The 24,647-nt window shown below is 48.7% G+C and overlaps 1 protein-coding gene and 1 long non-coding RNA gene across 4 annotated transcripts in view; one reads left to right on the top strand and one right to left on the bottom strand.

Annotated features, from left to right (window-relative positions):
* LOC142303766 (very-long-chain 3-oxoacyl-CoA reductase-like) overlaps window positions 1-24,647 on the top strand; it is a 96,636-nt gene that overhangs the window by 35,174 nt on the left and 36,815 nt on the right. For all 3 annotated transcript variants that reach the window (XM_075345466.1, XM_075345464.1, XM_075345467.1), the window contains one exon: window positions 20,808-20,918. In XM_075345466.1, the coding sequence (XP_075201581.1) occupies window positions 20,808-20,918 (111 nt within the window). The remainder of the gene's footprint in view (window positions 1-20,807; window positions 20,919-24,647) is intronic.
* The window catches only part of LOC142303767 (uncharacterized), a 138,048-nt gene that overhangs the window by 77,846 nt on the left and 35,555 nt on the right, over window positions 1-24,647 (bottom strand). The gene's annotated exons all lie outside the window — the stretch shown is intronic.

Genomic DNA, 24,647 nt, shown 5'->3' with positions numbered 1-24,647 from the left:
AGCTTGAAGTTATAATAATAATTATTCATGTATATAGTGCTGTTAATTCCACAGCGCTTTAAATACAATGTCAACACTGTCCCCATTGGGGCTTACAATCGAGGTTCCCTATGAGTATGTTTTTGGAGTGTGTGAGGAAATCGGAGTACCCAGAGGAAACCCACGCAAACACAGGGAGAACATACAAACTCCTTGCAGATGGTGTCCTTGGTGGGATTTGAACCCAGGACCCCAGTGCTGCAAGATTGTAGTGCTAACCACTGAGCCAAGTTCACCTTCAATCTCTTTAGATGTTTTTCTGGGCTCTTTTATATTCATATTATCCTTCTCTTTGAGTTCTCATCAATTTTCCTCCTGCGGACACATCCAGGGAGGTTTGTTACAGTCCCATGGATCTTAAATTTATGAATAATATGTGCAACTCTAGTCACAGGAACATCAAGCTGCTTGGAGATGGTCTTATAACCTTTACCATTATCATGCTTGTCTATAATTTTCTTTCTAATATCCTGAGACAACTCTTTCCTTCACATCCTCTGGTCCATGTTGAGTGTGGTATACACCATGTCACCAAACAGCACAGTGAGTATCTGTAGCCCTATGTACAGATCCACTAACTGATTACAAGATTGTAGTCACCTGTGATGCTAACCTTACACCTTCATGTAACATGTCCCTTTTGTCGCATTATTTTCCGGGGAACCATCATTTCTGTCCGAGCCTATTTCATGAGTTTTATTTTTTTAAAAAAAATCTGTGGAAGCATGGTTGAAAAGCAATGTCTGACTTTCATTTGTTCATTTTCATAGATTTTTTTATTTATTATTACTTTTGTCAGATTCAAGTTACTTCTGTGACCATTATGTGTTTTTCTTTAATTAAACGAGGGTTACCAACAATTTTGACCACGTGTGTATGTGGCACCAAGACAGCAAGCCACAGAGATGTGAAATCTGGAGAAGCAGGCTCCAGCACGTATAGTGTTGTGAAGGTATTTTTTTTACTGGGCCTGGATTTTGGATCCAAGTTTTAGGATTGGCCACAGTTACTAGAGCTGGGTAGGCTTGGCTGTTCCCTTACCTCCAGTTCCAGGATTTGGAATGACTAATAAAAGATAGTTCATCTGTCTCATTTGCTGCCTTAGAGGTGGAAAAGCCTCGAGTGTCCGCTAGCTTCTGATAGAGACTGAGTCATGGACTTAACTGTTTCAACATCTGGCAATATTCCGTTTTTTGTTTATCCATCCCTTTCTTTCGTAACTTTTTGATTTTTTTTCGTCAACATAGCCGTATAAGGGCTTGTTTTTTATGGAACGAGTTGTACTTTTGAATGAAACCATTAATTTTACCATGTAATCTACTAGAAAACGGGAAAAAATTTCCCAGTGTGGTGAAATTGCAAAACAATGCAATTCCACAATTGTTTTTTGGGGGTTTTATTAACCATGTTCACTATATGGTAAAATTGACCTTATAGTATGTTTCCCCAGGTCACTACAAGTGCATAGATAAGAAACATGTCTACTTTTTCTTTTATTTAATGGGTGAAAAAAAAATTAAAAGTTTGTAAAAAAAAAACAAAAAGAAAAAACATTTTAGCTTTTGGGGCTATTTGCCAAAAATCGTAACATTTTCATTTTTCAGGGTGTGGGGCTGTGTGATGCATTTTATTGTAATGTTGTCGCGGGCCAGAAAAACTTAAATCTTGGGTTTTAATTTTTTTTCTTACACTGTTTACCAATCGGATTAATTAATTTTTATATTTTGATATGTCGGAGATTTCTGAACGCAGTGATACCAAATATGCGTAATTGGTTTTCATTGTTTTATTTTCAATGGGGCAAAAGAGACGTGATTTGGATATTTGGGGGGGTATTTTTTTCAGATTTTTTCAAGTTTTTATTTCTCACTTTTTATTGTATTTACTAGTCCCTTTGGAGACTGCTTGTGCTCTATTGAGCAGTGCTTCATGACAACCCATCAAAACCTGTGATCATGTCATTTGACAGCCAACGGGAGCAGGGAACGATGCACTCCCTACCGACGCTTGTTAAATCCCACTGTCAGAGATTGACAGCGGAATTTAACTAGTTAACAGCTGCCTGGAAATCTCCAATCTACCCATGGCTGTTAGAGGCACATGTCGGTTGATCAGATCAGCTGACATGTACAGGGAAAGATCAGGGCTTGGCGTGTGAGCCCTCATCAATGGTAGGGACAGGACCTTGGACGTACCAGTAGGTCCAAGATCGTGAAGGAATTGACTCGCCCACCCCAGGGCTATGGGACACCCGGTGCCGGGCCGGACTAGTCCGGTGGTAGTCAGTGGTGGCTGGGCCCGGCTCCGTGGCCCTGGTGGGTGTCAGTAGAATATGTGGCTGACGACTTTAAGTTTGTGTTCGTGACGCCACCTGTGGTATGCGGCTACTAAGCCGCCGCTGCTGTGTAAGGCCTCCGGGGCGATGAAGTGGCAGCAATGGTGATACTGCTCCCCACAGGTGGAGCGGTGCCCCGGGACACAGTTGGTGCTTGTGGAAGTCTATGGTGTTGTGTGACTAACACGGTGCAGGGCCGACAAGCAATGAAAGAAACAGGCACAAACGGTAGTCTCTTTACCTTCTCCTCTTTTACTCGGCAGAAGTTTAGTCCAGGGAGACCATCACAGATGGTAAAGATGGTCCGGCCGGCCTGGAAGTGCCTGGGGTGATCTTTGGCCAGTTGAGTATGAGGCCTACTCCCTAATCTTTCTTTGCTGTTTTAGGACACTGCACTTTGGGTTCGCAATTGCCCTCTTGCTGCTGGGACTGGTGGTTCATCCCTTTTTCTGTGTGGTAGACTGCGCAGGCCCTCTCTGGTGCTTCTCTGCTGGAGTCCACACCGGGCCCTTGGAATGCAGCTGTACCTTCAGATTACTTCTGGGCCAGGGGGCTTGCAGCTCTCCTGCCCTCCGGATTCAGCTACCAGGGATGGATTTTATGCCCTGGCAACCACAGACTCCGATGTCCGAGTCTCTTCTGTGCCTCTCTGCACCTCTTGCTTCACTGGGCCAAGCTATTCCAGCTCTAGACCCCAGTTCTACAAGGCAGCACTACTCTCCGTCTGTCCTCTTTCACTCCTGTCTACAGACTAACCACTACTTCCTCCCTCCAGCCAGACTTAAGGAATGCTCCCTGAAGTTCCAGGTTCAGAGCTCCCCCTGCTGGCCGGAGGGAGAACTGCGTTGGGTGTTACACCTACTGGCCAATAGATCTCCCAATTACCTCCAGGCTCAGCATTAACCCTTTGGAAGGGCAATGCTGTTGTGGCGACCAGGTCCTGGGGCGCCACACTCCCCCTTAGTTAAATTCAGTACTCCCGGACTGTAGAAACAAACATGACATGTTAGAACATTTCATCCCATTATGGGAGGCGCATTACTTGAACGTTACAAACTTAAACATTACTATAAGAGTCCAGTGTGGCTCCCTGCCGGGTGTCCATTACACTGCTCCATGGGGGACCCGCCGCGATCAAACCCCCAACGTAGGCTCTGGGCGTGCGTCAGAGCATTGATGACCCCACTCTATGCACGCCGGACGGGTTTTTCTTCAGGGGTGTTGAGCACACTGGTGCTAACTATGAACAATTTAGGTGTTGACCACCCATAGTCCAGTGGCCCAATTGTCCATTTTCGCAATCAAAGAAAAAGAAAAAACATTTTGTACACAACATTACAGACATTTCGCATAACTATTTACATTCTAATAAGTACTCTTTCTTTTTCCCTTATACAGTTGACTCTCTATACCTTGGAGGGGGTTGTCCCCGAGTGCTGCGTTGAGACCTGCGTAGCTCTGGTGTTTGCCCCTGACTACTTGGTGTGTCTTCTACCTCAGCACTACAGGTAGGCCTAACCCCGATAGGTAAGCGTGATGATTGCCTATGTGGTCTAAGAGTCGCCAAGGGTATGACAGGTTCACCACTGACAGGGGGTTGATCCTCCTGTTCCACTGCTGGCGTGTCATCTCGTGTTGGAGCGGACGGTTCTTTAGGTGGATCCGGAACCTCTTCTGTTTCTGGCTCGACCAACTGCGGAAACGTCAAAACTGGTACCACTATGGCATTGTTTATTCGGGTCCAAGTTTTGGGGAATTTTCCAAGGATTGTTTGGATCATCTCCCCCTCTTTCTCTTGACTTTGGGGACTTCCTTGTACTTCTTCCATTTCTCTTTGGATTCTGCACCGTTCAGGGCACGCTTTCAGGCGGTCTCGAGAGACTGCTTGATAGGTCTTGCCTTCATCCTTGCTTATGAGGCATACCTTACTGTTGTCAAAGTTGGAGGGGATAATGGTGTAGGGCTCGTTTTCCCACTGATCATCCAATTTATGCGTCCTCCGCTTCTTCTTGAGGACTTGTTCTCCAGGTGCTAAGGGAGTTGCTGGGGCTGTTTGATTGTAATGCTGCTCTTGTCTCGTTCTTGCTTGAGACAGGGCCCTCTCTACGCATTCCTGGACCTTACGGTACCGCTGCTGCCGCTCTGTATCCCAATCTTCCATTTCCTGAACCGCCTCAGGTGACACAGTCACCATCTCAAAGTCTACAGGTAACTTGCCAGGTCTGGCTCGCATCAGGTAAGCAGGGCTGCAGTTGGTCGAATTTACCGGGATATGGTTGTACAAGTCTACCAGATCTGGTAACTTTTCTGGCCATTGGTTTCTTTCTTCCAAAGGTAGAGTCTTGAGCATGTCAATAACCACATGGTTCATCTTCTCGCACAATCCATTGGTTTGGGGGTGGTACGGTGTGGTTCTGATTTTCTTACAACCGTACAGGTTACAGAACTCTTGGAACACTTCTGCCTCGAATGCAGGACCCTGATCAGTCAGTACCCTTTCAGGGTAACCGTGAGGTCGACAAAAGTAGGCCTGAAATGCTCTCGCTGCTGTTCTGGCTGTCTGGTCCTTCACGGGCACTACTACCAGGAAACGAGAGTAATGGTCCACAATGGTGAGGGCGTACACATAACCTGACCGGCTTGGTGTTAACTTCACGTGGTCCAGAGCCACCAACTCCAGGGGCTGCTTCGTGACAATTGGCTGTAGGGGAGACCTCTGTCTAGCATCATCTTTCCGCCTCAGGTTACACGGACCACAGTCTCGGCACCACTTCTCGACTGTCTTTCTCATGTGCACCCAGTAGAACCGATCACGGAGTAGGGTCTCCAACTTCTTCCACCCGAAGTGTCCTGCATTATCATGATAAGCTGCTAGGACCATTGGAGCATCCCTCTGCGGAACCACTATCTGCCAGATGAGTTCATTCGTTCGCCAGTTGACATATCTCTTACAGAGCTTGCCTTGATAGGTGAACAGCCGTCCCCTCTCCTTCCACAACTGCTGGGCTTCTTCTGGAGCATCTGGGCCAAGATGAGTCTCAGCTTGTGCTAGCTTTTCTTTGACCAATCGCACGGCCGGGTCACCGTTCTGCGTCTCTTCCCAATTATGGTGGAGTAATGGGTTGACCGAGACTTCGTGCTGGCTCGAGCGCTTCACTCCTACAGCATGCTCACACTGGGACACACCTTGGTGATGGAAAGCCGGTAACTCTATCTCTTCGAGTTCATCCAGGTCTTCTCCAGACTCGGGTAAGTGAGGCATTCTGGACAGCGCATCAGCATTGCTATTCTTCTTGCCAGCCCGATACTTGATGGTGAAGTCAAAGTTAGACAGCCGGGCCATCCATCGCTGTTCCAACGCACCTAACTTGGCTGTTGCCAGGTGTGTCAACGGATTGTTGTCCGTGAAGATGGTGAACTTAGCCGATGCCAGATAGTGCTTGAAGCGTTCAGTCACTGCCCAAACAATAGCGAGGAACTCCAGCTTGAAGGAACTGTAGTTTTCTGGATTCCTTTCTGTGGGCCGTAGCTTCCTACTGGCGTACGCTATCACCCTCTCTCTACCTCCCTGCACCTGGGACAGAACTGCTCCCAGTCCCACGTTGCTGACGTCTGTATACAGTACAAATGGCTGGCTGTAGTCAGGGTAGGCCAGAATCTCTTCTCCCGTGAGAGCCCCTTTCAGCCGGACAAAGGATGTTTCTAGTTGGCTGCTCCATTCAAATGGAGGGCTCTGCTTCTTAGCCTGCTTTGGCTGGCCCACCAGGAGATCTTGAAGGGGCGCTGCTATCTTGGTGAAACCATCAATGAACCTTCGGTAGTAGCCCACCAGCCCAAGGAACTGCCGCACCTCCTTTACCGTGGTGGGACTTGGCCAGTCCTTGATTACGGTGACTTTCTCTGGATCAGGTGCCACACCTTCCGCGCTGACCACATGACCCAGGTACTGTACCTTTGGCTTCAAGAGGTGACATTTGGACGGCTTTATCTTCAGGCCATATTTCGACAAGGACTCAAACACCTCTGCTAAGTGCCTCAGGTGGTCTTCATAAGTCTTGGAGTAGACTATGACGTTATCCAGGTACAACAGCACGGTTTCAAAGTTGTGGTGGCCCAAGCAGCACTCCATCAGCCTTTGGAATGTCCCTGGAGCGTTGCAGAGCCCGAATGGCATACAGTTGAACTCACAGAGGCCCATTGGTGTCGTGAATGCAGTCTTCTCCTTGTCCGCCTCTGCCACGGTAACCTGCCAATACCCACTGGTGAGATCCAAGGTGGAGAAATAGTTAGCTGACTTTAAGGCTGTTAGTGACTCCTCTATTCTGGGCAGTGGATAAGCATCTTTATGTGTAATGCGGTTAATCTGCCTGTAATCTACGCACATTCTCATTGTACCATCTTTTTTCTTTACGAGCACTAGGGGAGCTGCCCAGGGGCTAAACTATCTCTGATAACCCCAGCCTCCTTCATTTCCCGCAACATTTCTTTGGCACGCTGATACTGTGCGGGGGGCACAGGGCGGTATCTCTCCTTAATGGGATGATGATCACCCGTGGGGATTTGATGTTTAACCCCTTTCACCTGCCCAAAATCTAGGGGGTGTTTGCTGAAGACCCGCTCGTACTCCTGTACCACCCGGTAAACCCCATGCTTTTGGTGTGAGGGGGTGGAGTCGGTGCCCACATGTAATTTTTGGCACCAGTCTTCCAGCTGCCCCTTGGAGCCATTGTCTTCCGCCTGGTCGGACGGGATCAAGGGTTCCACTGCTTTGATGGTATTGTTGCTGACAGTGTACAGTTTTGCTACAGTGGCGTACCGGGGCAATTTGGCCTCCTCCTCCCCACAATTCAGGACACGGACGGGCACTCTCCCCTTGCGGACGTCTGCTACCCCTCTGGCTACCAGGACTCCCGGCCTACTGTCTGAATACACCGGTTCTACCAAGGCATGGTAATCCTGACCCTTGAGGCCTATTGCTGCCCGACACCATATCAACATTTCACTTCTTGGGGGTATTGCAATGGGGAGGGGGTCACTTACCCTCACACTGCCAATTTCTCCTCCGGCCAGCTCTACCTGCTGCCTCCTCATCAGGGCTCTGATCTCCCTCTGTAGGGCACGCTGCTGCCCGGAGCTGGCGGTTTCAGACGCCTGTTGCAACAAAATTATCACTTCGGCAATACAATTTTCTATCACATTTGTACCAATGGTTAGCAGTGGTTCAGATTCTTTGCGATCTATATCTACAATTATCATCCCCTGACATGGCAATTCTACCCGCCCCACTTTAATGGTTACTTCTTTGTACCCAATTTGGGGTAAGGGCTGACCATTACTGGCCACAATTGTTAAATCATCATCTGGGCCATGGTCAATGTCTGAATCAGCCCAATATCTTTTGTACAGTTTGTAGGGGATGGTTGTTACCTGGGACCCCGTATCCAGGAGGGCATTCAAAGGGATCCCGTCCAGCACAATAGGAAGGACCGGGCGTCCTCCCACATACTTGCTGCGGCTGGGGGTTGAGCCGGGCTTCCTCACACCTGGGGGTTGGCTCCTGGCCCCAGGCTCGGCCCATTTAAAGGACAGCGTCGTGCAATGTGGCCCGCCTGGCTGCAGCGGCGGCAGATTGGTTGTCCCGTTGAATCATACCGGTCTGTGTCTCTGCCTCGGGTCGGCGGAATCCTCCTCTGTCGCATCCAGGGGACGTCATCTGGGCTGGAGGCCAACTCGAGTCTTGCAGGCGATGGGGTCACTTGTAGAGACTGCACGGTCTTGGCCAGGGCAGCTACAGTCTTGGTCAGCTCCTGGACCTGCTGTCTGAGCTCTGCAGTGGGGTCCTTATCCAGGGACTGCGCCTCAGCCCCTGCAGCGGCTCGTGTTGCAGGCACCACCCCGGGGTACGTGATAGCAAGAGGCCGGAGGGATACTGGGTCATTCGGTGTAGATTCTCTCAGTACCCGGATGGCCTGGTCCTTAAACTTTGCAAAGTCCAGAGCAGGGTTCTGCAGGACCATGATACGCAGCTGTGTCCTGTGGGCATCTGACAGGAGCCCTTCTATGAACTGCTCAGTTAGGAGTTTGTGTTCTTCACGTACTCTCTCTGGGTCCACCTGTTTAACTGCTTTCAGGGCCTCCTGCAAGTTTAAGGCATAGTCCCTTATGCTGTCTGTGGCCCGTTGCTTGCACCCAAAGAATCTCATCTTTATCTCTGCTGCGGTGCGGGTGTCAAAAGTACTCTTTAGCTTGGCCAATATCTGGGTTACTGTCCCTTTATCTGTATCAGGCCAGGACTTCACTTCACGCTGGGCTGCGCCGGCTAGCTGTCCCATTAATATGCCCACCTTCTGGCTCTCAGTCAGAGGATACACCCGGAACAAGCTGTGCACGCTTTCCCTGAAGTCGCTCAAGGTATGGGACTCCCCGGAGTACTGCGGTAGCCATTCTGCTCCCGGGATGTACGGCATTGTGATCGGCATTACCGGCGCTGCAGCGGGGGCTGGGGCGACGGCGACTGGGATTGCTTCGGCTGGTGCTGCAGCGTCTCGGGCTATGGCAGCCACCTGCTCTCCCTCTGAGTCGGACATCTTCCTCCCCCTTAGTGAACCTTACCAGGCTCAGTTCACTTTTCAAATTTCCTTCCGGGTCGCGCGGGGTTAACAGCGCTCTGCTCTGATGGTGCGCTCCCTTCGCGCTCTTTGTCAGGCACGCCCCCCTTCTTCCTGCGCTCGGCGAGGCCAATGGCGGCGGCGGTTTGCAGACAGTACACAGTCTTTTAAGCACAATTCCTGCAGGCGCACAGTACCCGGTGTGACCGGGCACGAAATCCTGTTCGTGACGCCAAAAGTTGACTCGCCCACCCCAGGGCTATGGGACACCCGGTGCCGGGCCGGACTAGTCCGGTGGTAGTCAGTGGTGGCTGGGCCCGGCTCTGTGGCCCTGATGGGTGTCAGTAGAATATGTGGCTGACGACTTTAAGTTTGTGTTCGTGACGCCACCTGTGGTATGCGGCTACTAAGCCGCCGCTGCTGTGTAAGGCCTCCGGGGCGATGAAGTGACAGCAATGGTGATACTGCTCCCCACAGGTGGAGCGGTGCCCCGGGACACAGTTAGTGCTTGTGGAAGTCTATGGTGTTGTGTGGCTAACACGGTGCAGGGCCGACAAGCAATGAAAGAAACAGGCACAAACGGTAGTCTCTTTACCTTCTCCTCTTTTACTCGGCAGAAGTTTAGTCCAGGGAGACCGTCACAGATGGTAAAGATGGTCCGGCCGGCCTGGAAGTGCCTGGGGTGATCTTTGGCCAGTTGAGTATGAGGCCTACTCCCTAATCTTTCTTTGCTGTTTTAGGACACTGCACTTTGGGTTCGCAATTGCCCTCTTGCTGCTGGGACTGGTGGTTCGTCCCTTTTTCTGTGTGGTATACTGCGCAGGCCCTCTCTGGTGCTTCTCTGCTGGAGTCCACACCGGGCCCTTGGAATGCAGCTGTACCTTCAGATTACTTCTGGGCCAGGGGGCTTGCAGCTCTCCTGCCCTCCGGATTCAGCTACCAGGGATGTATTTTATGCCCTGGCAACCACAGACTCCGATGTCCGAGTCTCTTCTGTGCCTCTCTGCACCTGTTGCTTCACTGGGCCAAGCTATTCCAGCTCTAGGCCCCAGTTCTACAAGGCAGCACTACTCTCCGTCTGTCCTCTTTCACTCCTGTCTACAGACTAACCACTACTTCCTCCCTCCAGCCAGACTTAAGGAATGCTCCCTGAAGTTCCAGGTTCAGAGCTCCCCCTGCTGGCCGGAGGGAGAACTGCGTTGGGTGTTACACTTACTGGCCAATAGATCTCCCAATTACCTCCAGGCTCAGCATTAACCTTTTGGAAGCGCAATGCTGTTGTGGCGACCAGGTCCTGGGGCGCCACAGAATCAAACAGCTATTTGAACTGTTTGGTTTTTTTTCTGTTGAACCTTTGTGTTGATAAAAGGCTATTTGCTTTGTCTGGAGTCCACTGATAGCTTATGAAATAAATAAACCTTGTTTTGTTGGACCAGAGACATTGTCTGTGTGTACGCTACCATCTACTTAAAAGCTAAAATCCTTACAGTTTATATAGACAAAGAGTAAGAGAGGGAGAGATATTAGAAACAGTACAGCTACCCAAAGGCAATTTTTTGTAAGAAAAAAAAAAAAATTGACGGTAAATTTTGAAGTTGAAGACGTCCACTCCATCTATAAAGGTGGCCCAGGGTTTGTACTGCCCAATGAGCCTCAATATGGATCAGCTAAGAAGGCTCCTTTATAAAGAAGTAATGTATTCATACCGGGATTTCAGGTTTAGTTAGAGGGCAAGTCATCCACTAGTAGCAATAGGTAGGCAGTAGGCTTTTCACCCAGACAGCTAGGAAAAGTTACTGTGATGCTCTAACACTAGGTGTCGCTAGATACACTAGTGGTGAAGAAGTATGATGTTGGAACACTAGATGTCGCTAGATAGACTTGGAGGAGGAGAGGAATAGTCAAACAAGCCAGAGGTCAGGAGCCTGGTATTCGTTTCAATTACAAGGAAGAGCGGAGCCGAGTTCAGGATACCAGCTGGGGGACTGGAAGCCAGGAAGACTCATCAAATAAAAAGGGAGAGAGTGGAGCCGAGGTCAGGATACAAGCCAGAGGTCTGGAAGCCAGGAAGACACATCAGGTACAAAGGGAGAGAGTGGAATCGAGGTCAGGATACAAGCTGGGGGTCTGGGAGTCAGGGAGTCAAGTCAGGGTCGAGGAAACAAGTGGAGGAGGTAGTGGGACAAGATCAAGATGGTCACTTACGGGAGCCAGCAACAACTGCTGCAACACAGGAACTATCACTGACGGTGTTCCGGGTGAAGTAGCTCCAAAATAAAGCAGAGCAATCACCAGGAATGAGGCTCCAACAAACAGGACCATCACACAGGCCCCGAGACAGGGAACAACTAGTCCACCGGTGAAAAATACAAAACCAAGCACTGGCTCTGCAGGAGAGCAGAGCACCACCAATCAGAATCATGACAGTTACATGTTTAGTCAGTGGCCACATGGCCTAGGATTCTTTTGTTTGTACTGCTGATGGGAACTACTTTGGATGAGAAGGGAGGATGGGTTAGGCAATCTAAAACAAAACAGTTCTGTGTTAAAGGGAACTTGTCATATGCAAGAACACAACTTGCAGATGTATGATAACTTGCAGGAGGAAATTATTTTCTAACCTCCTAGGAGCCACTCACTTTCAGTCAAAGGGGCATTCAGGGAGCGGATTCAGTCACTGCTCATCATGGTGGCTATAATCCCTCCCCATCAGTTTGCCTGATTCCTCACTCTGCACTGCTGCTATACATAGCAATCTGTCAATCAAAGCAGCGGGGTGTGGTTACAGCTGTGCTCACCGTACAGTGAGCGGTGACTGTAAGTGTTCCTTTCATGCCCCCATGACTGAAAGCTAGTGGATCCCTGGAGAACATTAGTTCAGTTTCTCCAGGTAGTCATGCTTTCAGTAAGGCGGCCAGACAGCATTTTAACTCTGTTTACCTTTAGATTAACCATAAATCTGCAGCTAAATAGCATTTTGTACATGACAGGCTCCCTTTACAGTGAACTTTTTGCAGTCTTTTCATCTATGTCTGGGAGTTTGCGATCCTGTTAGCCAATTATTCAAAATTAGCCAATTCCACAAAAGACAATAGTAGATTGTATAAGGCTGCTTTCACACTTCCGTCTTTTTGTATCAGTCACAATCCATCGTCTTGAGTAAATACGGTAGCCTGCAAAATATTTTACAGGATTCAGTTTTTTCCCCATAGACTTCTATTAACGACGGATTGCGACTGATGGACCTGCATTGCATCTGCCGTGCGATGGATTAGTCTTGGGGTGACTGACCGTCGGGCGGAAGCAATGCAGAATGTAACGTTTTTTCTGTGTGGCGAAAAAACTGACAGCAACGGATGCGTCGGCGTCCGTTGTGTGTTATAATGGAAGCCTATGGGTGGCGGAATCCGGCGGAATCCGTCAAATGACGTATTTCGGTGACGGTTCCATCTTTTAGCAACTGAGCATGCTCAGATGTGTAAATTCCTTTCTTGTTAGAAAATATCTCTCTATCTCTCGGTCGGTCGGTCTCTCTTTCTCTGTCTGTCGGTTGTTCTCTCTCTATCGATGTCGGTCTCTCCCTCTCACCCCCTCTCTCATACTCACCAATCACCAGCGCGGCGCGGCACTGCACAGCTGTCACACTGCTCCGGCGGCTTCTCCTGCTTTTGAAAATGCCGACCGCTCCTTATTCTATCTCGTATTCACTGTTTTCCCTGCCCACCGGCGCCTATGATTGGTTGCAGTCAGACAAGCCCCTACGCTGAGTGACAGCTGTCTCACTGCAATCAATCACAGCAGCCGGTGGGCGGGTCTATATCGTTGTCATGATCCATGGGCAGGATTCTTCACTCCAGTTTCCCAGACCTGGCCTGTCATGTCAGGGGTTAACTCCAATCAGCCTCGTTCTGGTTTGAGAAGACACTATATCTGGCCTCTGCAATTGCATCCTGGTGCTGGTTATAGTTTTGCACTGCAGCCTGTGACTAGCTTTGGTGAGAATTCCTGTTTGATCTGACTCCTTGTTACCGTGCCCTGACTTGTACCCTTCCCCGTTCGTCCGTCTGTCCCAGCCCCTGAATTCCTGCTCCTGTCTGTTGTTTGTATTTCCCTCTGCATACCTGATCTCCCGGCTTCCGACTCGGTTCTGTTTTCTAACTTGGTTTTGTTCCTCCCTTAGCAGTGACTCGACTTTCCTGGCTGAAGACTCTGACTGTTTGACTACTCTTTTGTCCCTTGGTGGTTCACCTGTTAACTGCCTGCTGAAGTTACTCTGCTGTTCTTCAGCTGCCTTTCTGTTACTGTGTTACTTTGTCTCTCCTTCACTACTCTGCTGCCACCTAGTGGGGAATACTCCCTACTACGTCCTACCAACCCTTTGTACAGTGTGACAATCGTGCAGTAAAATAAATAAATAATTTAAAAAAAAATGGTGTGCGGTCTCCCCCAATTTTTATACCAGCCAAGAAAAAGTCATTCAGTTGAAGGCTGGTATTCCCAGGATGATGAGCCCTTTATGGGGAACCCCTAGCCTAAAAATATCAGCCAGCAGCCGCCCGGAATTGCCACATCCATTGGATGTGACAGTCCCAGGACTCTACCAGGCTCATCCAGAATTGCTCTGGTGCAGTGGCAATCATTGTAATAAGGAGTTAATGGCAGCCCATAGCTGCCACTAAGTCCTAGCTTAGTGATTGCAGGTGTCTATGAGACACCCCCCATCACTAAACTGTAGTGAAAGTAAATAAACGCAAACAACGAAAAATTCTTTATTTGAAATAAAAGACAAAAAACACCCTCTTTCACCACTTTATTAATCCCCAAATAACCCTCCAGGTGCAACGTAATCCACACGAGGTCCCACGACAATTTCAGCTCTGCTACATCGGAAGCTGACAGGAGCAGCCGTAGAACACGACCGCTCACTGTGAGATCCACGAAGCAACTGAAGTGAGTCGCTCTGTGAGTGGTGACATCATTCAGGTTACCTGCGGTTACAGCTGGATTCTCTTTGCCAGGTACAAACTGCTACAACGGATTCATTTTTTTAACAGATCCGTCCCATCAGTTTACCACAATCTCCAACGCATCCGCCGTATCAGTCACAAAACGAATTGTGACTAATGGAAAAAGACAGAAGTGTGAAAGCAGCCTAAAATCTACGATAGACTCCATGGAAATAAATGTATATGTATTGTGAGACTCATGTGGGATTAGTGGATGAGGGCAGGTATATCTCACCCCGGTATCGGTCCTATGTGACTTAGCCTGGCCAGGATCTCCTGGCTACTAATGGATTAATGGGAGGTGAAGGACGGAGGTAAAAGGAATCTGGGAAGTTGGGGGAGGGTCTCCATCTGGGAACACAGTAAGCCTGTCTGTGTAGGAGACACTTGTGAGAAGCAGTGCCTGATGTTTGTAAGGTTTAGCTGGAAGGGAGAAGCCCTCCAGTTGGTAGTTAGGATATCACCGTGTATAGTTAGTGCCGGACAGGCAAGGATTTATTTTGTTGGTGTTTTTTTTCCTTTTGTTTATGCTTCACTGCAATAAACCTGACCAAGCGTCAGTTACACCTTGAATTCGGCTGTCTGCCTGAGGTGAATACGTGCCCTTTGAACCCAGCAAAGGCGATCCCGGAGCGTGTTATCACATTGTGGTGGAGAATGCGGGCAGCACGTTACAGCGCATCATAATGGATGACGTGGTGAAAGCGCTGGTACAATCCGCAGCTGTGCAGCAAGAGGCTAATCGCTTGATGTCGGCACAGTTGAAGGAACTGGTGGAATCGACGGTTAGAGACCGCCAACTTTTGCAGCAGGTGGCGCAGCGTCTGGCGACCGTACCTGAGAGTAATGCGGAGGCTGACCAGAGGGTGATTCATGTGAGTCGGTGCTGGCAGAAATTAACCACAGAGGATGATGTGGAAGCTTACCTGACCACATTTGAACGGACGGTGGAGCGGGAAAAGTGGCCAAAGGAGCGATGGGCCGACTTGCTTGCACCGTTTCTGGCAGGTGAGGCCCAAAAAGCCTACTTTGATCTTGAGCCTGAAGCAGCGCATGACTTTGATAAACTAAAAGCCGAGATCCTTGCCCGGCTGGGAGTGACGACGGCCGTGCGAGCACAGAGAGTTCATCAATGGACTTATCAGCCCGATAAACCACCGCGGTCACAGATGTTTGACCTCATTCACTTGACCAAGAAATGGCTACAGCCCGAGGTTTTGACGGCGCCAGAGATGGTACAAAGAATCGTTCTTGATAAATACCTAAGAGCTCTACCGCCATCTCTGAGAAAGTGGGTAAGCCATGGAAACCCCACAACAGCGGATCAGCTAGTGGATCTAGTGGAGCGTTATTCCTTGGCAGAAGGACTTATGGACGATGCTACACATCCTCGCTCTTCCCCTTCTCGACGAGGATCTGGTAAGACTGTTCCAGGGTCATGGGGAGGAGGAAAATATCCTAAGGCAGTGGAGGAGGAAAACAGGACTGCTGGCCCTGTGAGGGCTAAGGTGCCAAACTATGGTCTTAGCAAGGGGCCCGTGAGGTGTTTCCGCTGCCAGGAGGTGGGCCACGTTGCTGCAAACTGTCCAGTAACTGCAGAACCGATGCAGTGCGATGTCACGGACTTTGAAAAACGCAGGGCTATGGTTGCACGGGTAGTGTGTGTTGCTGCATGTCAAGGCGATATGAAAAAACACCTGTGTGAAGTGTCCATTGATGGCAATACTGTTGTTGCACTATTAGACTCGGGAAGTGTGGTGACTCTGGTAAAGGCCAGTCTGGTAGCAGTCCCGATGGGACCGTCAGATAAATTTTCTGTGACATATGTGCATGGAGACACCTGCTCGTACCTCACAACGGTCTCCTGCATTACTACGCCCTATGGGTCTGTGCATCATAAGGTGGGACTAGTACCAGCATTATTGCATGATATCATTTTGGGCAGGGATTTTCCCCACTTCTGGCAGTTGTGGGAGAACCAATTAGTACCCCAGGGTAGCCGCAGATCCTTCTCCCACACCTTGTGTGGGCCCGGAGCCACTAGAGGATGCCCCACAAGAGGGTTCAGAGGAGGAATCCACTGAAAACAACCCCCAGTTCCCCTTTTCAGTTCTGGCGGGTGATTCCGATGAACCCGGGGCAGAGGCGGACACGGGTGGCTGTCCCCCTTCCTCTTGGCTGAATTTGGAAGTCCAGAAAGATGACTTCCAAAATGAGCAAATGAGAGATCCTACCCTTTTGTCAGGCTATAAAAAATGTTAAAATGATAAACGGGGTGCAGGTGGATGCAGGTACTAGGCTGTCTTACCCCTACATGGCACTGGAGAATGACTTTCTCTATCAGATAGAGAAGAAGGGGGATGACACAGTACAACGATTGGTGGTGCCGAGAGCCTACAGGCGGAGAGTGCTGGACCTGGCACACGGACACATGATGGGGGGGACACCTGGGGATCCAGAAAACTACCGAAAGGATATTACACTGTTTTGTTTGGCCAGGCATGCATCACGATATTCGCACCTATTGCGAGTCTTGTCCCGACTGCCAAATCTCTGCGCCTAGGCCCCGTTTCTGTAGCCCCTTAGTACCTCTGCCTATCATCGAGATCCCATTTGAGAGAATTGGGATGGATTTAGTTGGACCCCTCCCCAAGTCTGCACAAGGACACCAGCACATCCTTGTCATCTTGGATTATGCCACTCGTTACCCCGAGGCCATCCCTTTGCGTAACACGGCCACCAAGACCATTGCCAAGGAGCTGGTCCATGTGTTTAGTCGGGTTGGTGTCCCAAAACAAATACTCACAGACCAAGGAACCCCCTTTATGTCTAAAGTAATGAAAGAACTCTTCAGGCTGTTACAAATAGCACAGTTACGCACCTCCGTGTATCACCCTCAAACGGACGGACTGGTCGAACGGTTTAACAAAACTTTGAAACAGATGCTCCGTAAGGCGATAGACAAGGACGGGAAGAACTGGGACTACTTACTCCCGTATTTGCTTTTTGCCATCTGGGAGGTGCCCCAGTCTTCCACCGGGTTCTCTCCTTTCGAGCTTCTGTACGCCCGACGTCCCCGTGGACTGTTAGATGTCGCTAAAGAAACCTGGGAGGGACAGGTCACCCCGTTCAAAAGCGTAATAGACCATGTAACCCAAATGCAGGACCGTATTGCGGCTGTGATGCCTATCGTTAAAGAGCATATGATACAGGCTCAAGGAGCACAGAAAAGGATTTATGATAGGGGGGCCAAGATCCGTACTTTTGCACCCGGAGATAGGGTGTTGATCCTGGTCCCCACGGCAGAAAGCAAATTTCTGGCAAAGTGGCAAGGCCCCTTTGAAATTAAGGAACGGGTGGGTGAGGTAAACTACAAAGTGTACCAGGCTGGTAAAAGGAAGCCTGAACAGATTTATCACGTGAATCTGATAAAACCCTGGAAGGACCATCCAGCTCTGTCAGCAGGTCTGGCCCTTCCGGTCTGCAAGCAGACCATACCGGATGTCGGGACTGCGGAGACTCTGTCGGAGCGGCAAAAGACCGACGTCAAGCAGTTTGTAATCAACAATCACGAGTTTTTCTCGGAAAAGCCCGGGCAGACCACTCTCATTAAACATGACATCATAACAGAGCCTGGGGTAATAGTTCAGGTAAAGCCCTACCGAATACCGGAGGCTCGGCGGGAAGCTGTCTCCCGAGAAGTGAAGACCATGTTAGAGTTAGGTGTAATCGAGGAATCGCATAGCGCCTGGTCGAGTCCGATTGTGTTAATACCGAAACCAGACGGCTCCATTAGATTCTGCAATGACTTCAGGAGATTAAATGCGGTCTCCAAATTTGATGCATACCCTATGCCACGGGTCGATGAAATAATAGATCGGCTTGGAAAAGCCCGGTATATCACGACCCTAGACTTAACGAAGGGCTATTGGCAGATCCCGCTAACAGAGGCCGCTAAAGAGAAAACTGCGTTTTCTACACCGGAAGGTTTATACCAGTATGTGTATATGCCGTTTGGACTACACGGGGCACCGGCAACCTTTCAAAGGTTGATGGACCGAGTCCTGAGGCCCCATAGGCAGTATACTTCTGCGTATTTGGATGACATAGTCATTTACAGCCTGGACTGGGAGACGCACCTCCAGAAACTAGAGGCTGTGATTGAGGACCTGCGGGAGGCGGGTCTAACAGCAAACCCCAAGAAATGTCATATCGGGCTGGAAGAAGCCCGGTATTTGGGATACGTAATTGGGAGGGGAATTGTTAAACCCCAGATTGACAAGATACAAGCCATTCAGAACTGGCCGCAACCAGTCAACAAGAAGCAGGTGAGAGCGTTTTTGGGAATAGCCGGCTACTACCGACGGTTCATTCCCAATTTTGCGGCTACCACTGTTCCCCTGACGGACCTTACTAAAGGGAAAGACTCTGTCATGATCAAATGGACCGCGGCAGCCGAAGAAGCCTTCCATAACTTAAAACTAGCTCTTTGCTCTCAACCTGTGCTAATGACTCCTGACTTCCGCAGCGAGTTCGTGGTCCAAACGGACGCTTCTGATGCCGGTATAGGGGCTGTATTGTCACAACTGAAGGACAGAGAGGAACATCCGGTCCTTTATCTTAGTCGGAAACTTAATAAGCATGAACGCAACTATGCCATAGGCAGTATACTTCTGCGTATTTGGATGACATAGTCATTTACAGCCTGGACTGGGAGACGCACCTCCAGAAACTAGAGGCTGTGATTGAGGACCTGCGGGAGGCGGGTCTAACAGCAAACCCCAAGAAATGTCATATCGGGCTGGAAGAAGCCCGGTATTTGGGATACATAATTGGGAGGGGAATTGTTAAACCCCAGATTGACAAGATACAAGCCATTCAGAACTGGCCGCAACCAGTCAACAAGAAGCAGGTGAGAGCGTTTTTGGGAATAGCCGGCTACTACCGACGGTTCATTCCCAATTTTGCGGCTACCACTGTTCCCCTGACGGACCTTACTAAAGGGAAAGACTCTGTCATGATCAAATGGACCGCGGCAGCCGAAGAAGCCTTCCATAACTTAAAACTAGCTCTTTGCTCTCAACCTGTGCTAATGACTCCTGACTTCCGCAGCGAGTTCGTGGTCCAAACGGACGCTTCTGATGCCGGTATAGGGGCTGTATTGTCACAACTGAAGGACAGAGAGGAACATCCGGTCCTTTATCTTAGTCGGAAACTTAATAAGCATGAACGCAACTATGCCATAGTGGAAAAAGAATGCTTAGACATTAAGTGGGCTCTAGAGTCCCTTAAATATTACTTGATTGGAAGGAAGTTCCGGCTGATCACTGACCATGCCCCTCTCAAGTGGATGCACTTGAATAGGGAACGGAATGGCCGAGTGACCCGGTGGTTCCTTGCACTTCAGGCCTACCGTTTTACAGTGGAGCACCGCCCGGGGGTGCGGATGGGGAATGCTGATGCCCTGTCTCGTGTGCACTGCTTTATGGGTGCTGTTGCTCAGCTGCAGTGGTCTGAGCAGAGGGGGGGGATATGTGAGACTCATATGGGATTAGTGGATGAGGGCAGGTATATCTCACCCCGGTATCGGTCCTATGTGACTAAAGCTGGTGTCACACATAACGACGACGACAACGACGTCGCTGCAACGTCACCATATTCTGTGACGTTGCAGCGACCTCAACAGCGACGTCGCTGTGTGTGACACATAACAACGATCAGACCCCTGCTGCGAAATCGTTGCTTGCTCCTGAATGCTCGAAGTCATTTTTTGATCGCTGCTATCCCGCTGCGCCATGCTGATAAGCTGATAATCCTTGTGTTTGACACCGCAGCAGCGACGCTACGCTACGTCTGAAACCACACAACGACCGTCGACGTCGCTATGATCGCTGCTCCGTCGCTGCTTTTTCTAACGTTTGACAGCTTACTAACGATCATCTATGGTCGCTGCTACGTCACAGAATATGGTGACGTTGCAGCGACGTCGTTGTCGTCGTCGTTATGTGTGACACTAGCTTTAGCCTGGCCGGGATCACCTGGCTACTAATGGATTAATGGGAGGTGAAGGACGGAGCTAAAAGGAATCTGGGAAGTTGGGGGAGGGTCTCCATCTGGGAACACAGTAAGCCTGTCTGTGTAGGAGACACTTGTGAGTGGGAGCAGTGCTTGATGTCTGTATGGTTTAGGTGGAAGGGAGAAGCCCTCCAGTTGGTAGTTAGGATATCACCGTGTATAGTTAGTGCCGGACAGGCAAGGATTTATTTTGTTGGTGTTTTTTCTTTTGTTTATGCTTCACTGCAATAAACCTGACCAAGCGTCAGTTACACCTTGAATTCGGCTGTCTGCCTGAGGTGAATACGTGCCCTTTGAACCCAGTAAAGGCGATCCCGAAGCGTGTTATCACAGTATCTAAATGTAATTATTTTACGACATAATGATGGCTTAAAGTGGAGTGAGATAACACAGCAGCAGGAATTTATTATTCAGTCCAAAGGGTTTACACTTGTGTCAACGTATATTGGACTTTAACAGTAATGTTTTATTCAGGAATTTGCTCATATTGTACCAATTTATGACACAAGTAATTTTGCTTAGTATTTAGATATTCTATGCACTCAATAATGAAGCCAATAGCTAGCCTGCTGGAAAAGCTATTTTCTCCCTGTTGAAATAGTAGATATATAATTTTCATGCCTGTAATGACTTGCTTTGTTCAGTATGCAGTTGGCAGATTGTCTGCCTTTTCCATTACAGGATGTATAAGTGTCAAAATCTTTGTATACAATGTCACAATATTTCTTACAATATTTTTTGCAGAGAAAGAATCTGGTCGGAAAATTAAATATATACAGGCAGACTTTACAAATGGAGCAAATATCTACCATATGATTCAAGAGGAATTGAAAAGTTTGGAAATCGGAATTCTGGGTAATTAACATCTCATGTTTTTATAATGGCAAACGTCTATTCGTTACCAACCACAAAGCGGCCAATCAACAAAGCCCTAGTGAGTAGCCTTCTTCTGTTAATCCCCTAAGTACTCAAATACCCCACAGTCAGGATGACCTAACCTATACTGTGCAGCCAGTCAGACTGCAGGATTGTACCAGCCATAATAATACATTAACATCTAGCCTTCCCAGGAATAATTGATTATTCTTGTTCATGATCGAGCTTGCTTACCACTGTTCGCTACTCGACTGAGCATCAGGGTGCTCTGGCGCGACTTGAGTACCGAATATAGTGGATCTCAATGGGAAACTCGAGCATTTTAAAACTCAGAAGCTCGAGGCTCAATTGAGTAACAAGAATTGGTGAGCACTCTCACTCATCACTAAGGGCGGCTTTGCACGTTGCGACATCACACGTGCGATGTCGGTGGGGTCAAATCGAAAGTGACGCACATCCGGCGTCACTTTTGACATCGTACTGTGTAAATGCTAGATGATACGATGAACGAGCGCAAAATCGTCGTTATCGTATCATCGTTGCATTCACCGACATTTCCATAATGCCGATGCCGCGACAGGTACCTTGTTGTCCCTCGTTCCTGCGGCAGCACACATCGCTGTGTATGAAGCCGCAGGTGCGAGGAACATCTCCTTACCTGCCGCCGGCCACAATGCGGAAGGAAGGAGGTGGGCAGGATGTTTACATCCTGCTCATCTCCGCCCCTCCGCCACTATTGGCCGCCTGCCGTGTGACGTCGCTATGACGCCACACGACCCGCCCCCTTAGGAAGGAGGCGGGTCGCCGGCCAGAGCGACGGTCGCAGGGTGGGTGAGTGCATGTGAAGCTGGCGTAGCGGTAATTTTCGCTATGCCAGCTATCACACGATATCGTACCTGCGACGGGGGCGGGGACTATCGCGTGCGACATCGCAGCATCGGCTTGCGATGTCGCAACGTGCAAAGCCCGCCTAATTATCAGGTATTGCTTATACAGCAATATCATTCTGCAGCACTTTACACAGATTATTATCATCTCATTGGGCTCATGATCTAAATGTCTTTGAAGTGTGGGAGGAAGCCTGAGAACTCAGAGGAAACCCACACAAACATGCAAACTCCTTGCAGATATTATCCTAGGTGGGATTTGAAACCAGGACCCCAGTGCTTCAAAACAATAGTGCAAATCACTGAGCCACCATGCTGCTGCCCTTTCATTTTTTATAACATCAATTGTGGAAGACAGAAAAAACAGTGACTGCAGATTCCAAGTTACAAGTGCATCTCAATAAATTAGAATATCATCAAAAAGTTTATTTATTTCAGTAATTCAATACAAAAAGGAAACACATATATTATATAGAGTCATTACAGAGTGATCTATTTCAAGTGTTTATTTCTGTTAATGTTGATGATGATGGCTTACAGCCAATGAAAACCCAAAAGTCATTATCTCAGAAAATTAGAATATTATATAAGACCAACTGAAAAAAATGATTTTAAACTCAGAAATGTTGGCGCCTACTGAAAAGTATGTCCAGTAAATGAACTCAATACTTGGTCTGGGCTCCTTTTGCATGAATTACTACATCAATGCAGCATGGCATGGAGGCGATCAGCCTGTGGCACTGCTAAGGTGTTATGGAAGCCCAGGTTGCTTTGATAGCAGCCTTCAGCTCTTCTGCATTGTTGGGTCTGGTGTCTCTCATCTTCCTCTTCACAATACCCCATAGATTCTCTATGGGGTTTAGGTCAGGCTAGTTTGCAGGGCAATCAAGCATAGTGATACTGTGGATATTAAACCAGATATTGGTACATTTGGCAGTGTGAACAGGTTCCAAGTCCTGCTGGAAAATTTAATTTACTTCTCCAAAAAGCTTGTCGGCAGAGGGAAGCATGAAGTGCTCTAAAATTTCCTGGTTGATGGCTGCGCTGACTTTGGACTTGATAAAACAGATTTTGTAAGTTTGCCCACTTAGAAAGACATGAACAATGTATAATTTTATGGGTAGATTAATTTTAACAGTGAGAGATAGAATATCCAAAAAAAATAAAATTCAGAAAATCACATTGTATAAATTATATAAATTTACTTGTATTTTGCACAAACAAGTATTTGATCCCCTACCAACCATTAAGGCTGTGTGCGTAAGTTGCATTGTTTCCTGAGTTTACGCAGCGTTTAAAACAGCAGTGTAAATGCATGCGTTGTGCTTCCTCAGCAAAGTCTATGAGAAGTCAGCAAATTCCATACGCCTGTTATTTTTTTAAATGCAGCATTTTGAATGCCAAATATTTGACAAAATCGATGCGTTTAAAAAAGCAACATGTCACTTCTTTTGTGCGTTTTGGTTGCATTTTCCACCCATTGAAATCAATGATGTGTGTCAAAACGCAACCAAAATGTTTAGCTGTGCGTTTGCACTGCATTTTTGTTGCGTTCTGCATGCTTTTTTGACAAACAAAACGCAGATCTTTCGGTCTCTCTCAGTCTCTATGTCGGTCAGTCAGTCTCTCTCTTTGTCTGTATGTCGGTCGGTCAGTCTCTCTCTCTGTCTGTCGGTCGCTCTGTCTCTGTCGGTCTCTCTATCTTTCTGTCGGTCGGTCTCTCCCTCTCTCTCTCCATTCTTCATACTCACCGATCACCGACGCGGCGATGCACGGCTGTCACACTGCTCCAGTGGCTTCTCCTGCTTATGAAAATGCCGGCCGCTCATTATTTCATTTCATAATCACTGTTTCCCCCACCCACCGGCACCTATGATTCGTTGCAGTCAGACGAGCCCCCACACTGAGTGACAGCTGTCTCACTGCAACCAATCACAGCCGCCGGTGGCCAGGTCTATACCGTGCAGTAAAATAAATAAATAATTAAAAAAAAACAGCGTGCGGTCCCCCCAATTTTGATACCAGCCAAGGAAAAGCCACTCGGTTGAGGGCTGGTATTCTCAGGATGGGGAGCCCCACGTTATGGGGAGCCCCCAGCCTAAAAATATCAGCCAGCAGCCTCCCAGAATTGCCGCGTCCATTAGATGCGACAGTCCCGGGACTCTACCCGGCTCATCCCAAATTGCCATGGTGCGGTGGCAATCGGGGTAATAAGGCGTTAATGGCAGCCCATAGCTGCCACTAAGTCCTAGGTTAATCATGGCAGGCATCTATGAGACAAGCCCCATGATTAATCTGTAAGTTAAAGAAAATAAACACATACACCCAAAAAATTGTTTATTTGGAATAAAAGACAAAACAAAACACCCTCTTTCACCACTTTATTAATCCCCAAACAGCCCTCCAGGTCCGACGTAATCCACATGAGGTCCCACGACGATTTCAGCTCTGCTACATCGGAAACTGACAGTGAGCGGCCACAGACCATGACTGCTCTCTGTGAGCTCCACACAGCAACTGAAGTGAGTCGCTCTATCAGCGGTGACTTCACTCAAGTTACCCGCGGCCACCGCTGGATCCTCCAACTGTAACAGCAAGTTGCCCGAGTGACTGAAGTGAGCCACGCAATGAGCGGTGCCCTCACTCAGGTGATTTGTGGTCTTGGGAGGAACACCCCAGCAGGCCGCGGGTAACCTGAGTGACGGCACCGCTGATCGCACGGCTCACTTCAGTCACTCAGGGGATTTCAATCAAATCAGGCTGCGGCACAAAGACAGAGCCGCGCAATGACAATAAAGTTGGGTGAAGTTCATCCGAGTTC

The sequence above is a fragment of the Anomaloglossus baeobatrachus genome, chromosome 4, assembly GCF_048569485.1.
Source record: "Anomaloglossus baeobatrachus isolate aAnoBae1 chromosome 4, aAnoBae1.hap1, whole genome shotgun sequence".
Lineage (NCBI taxonomy): Eukaryota > Metazoa > Chordata > Amphibia > Anura > Aromobatidae > Anomaloglossus > Anomaloglossus baeobatrachus.
Note: the sequence above shows the minus strand (reverse complement) of the source record. Positions and strands in the feature narration are given on the sequence as shown.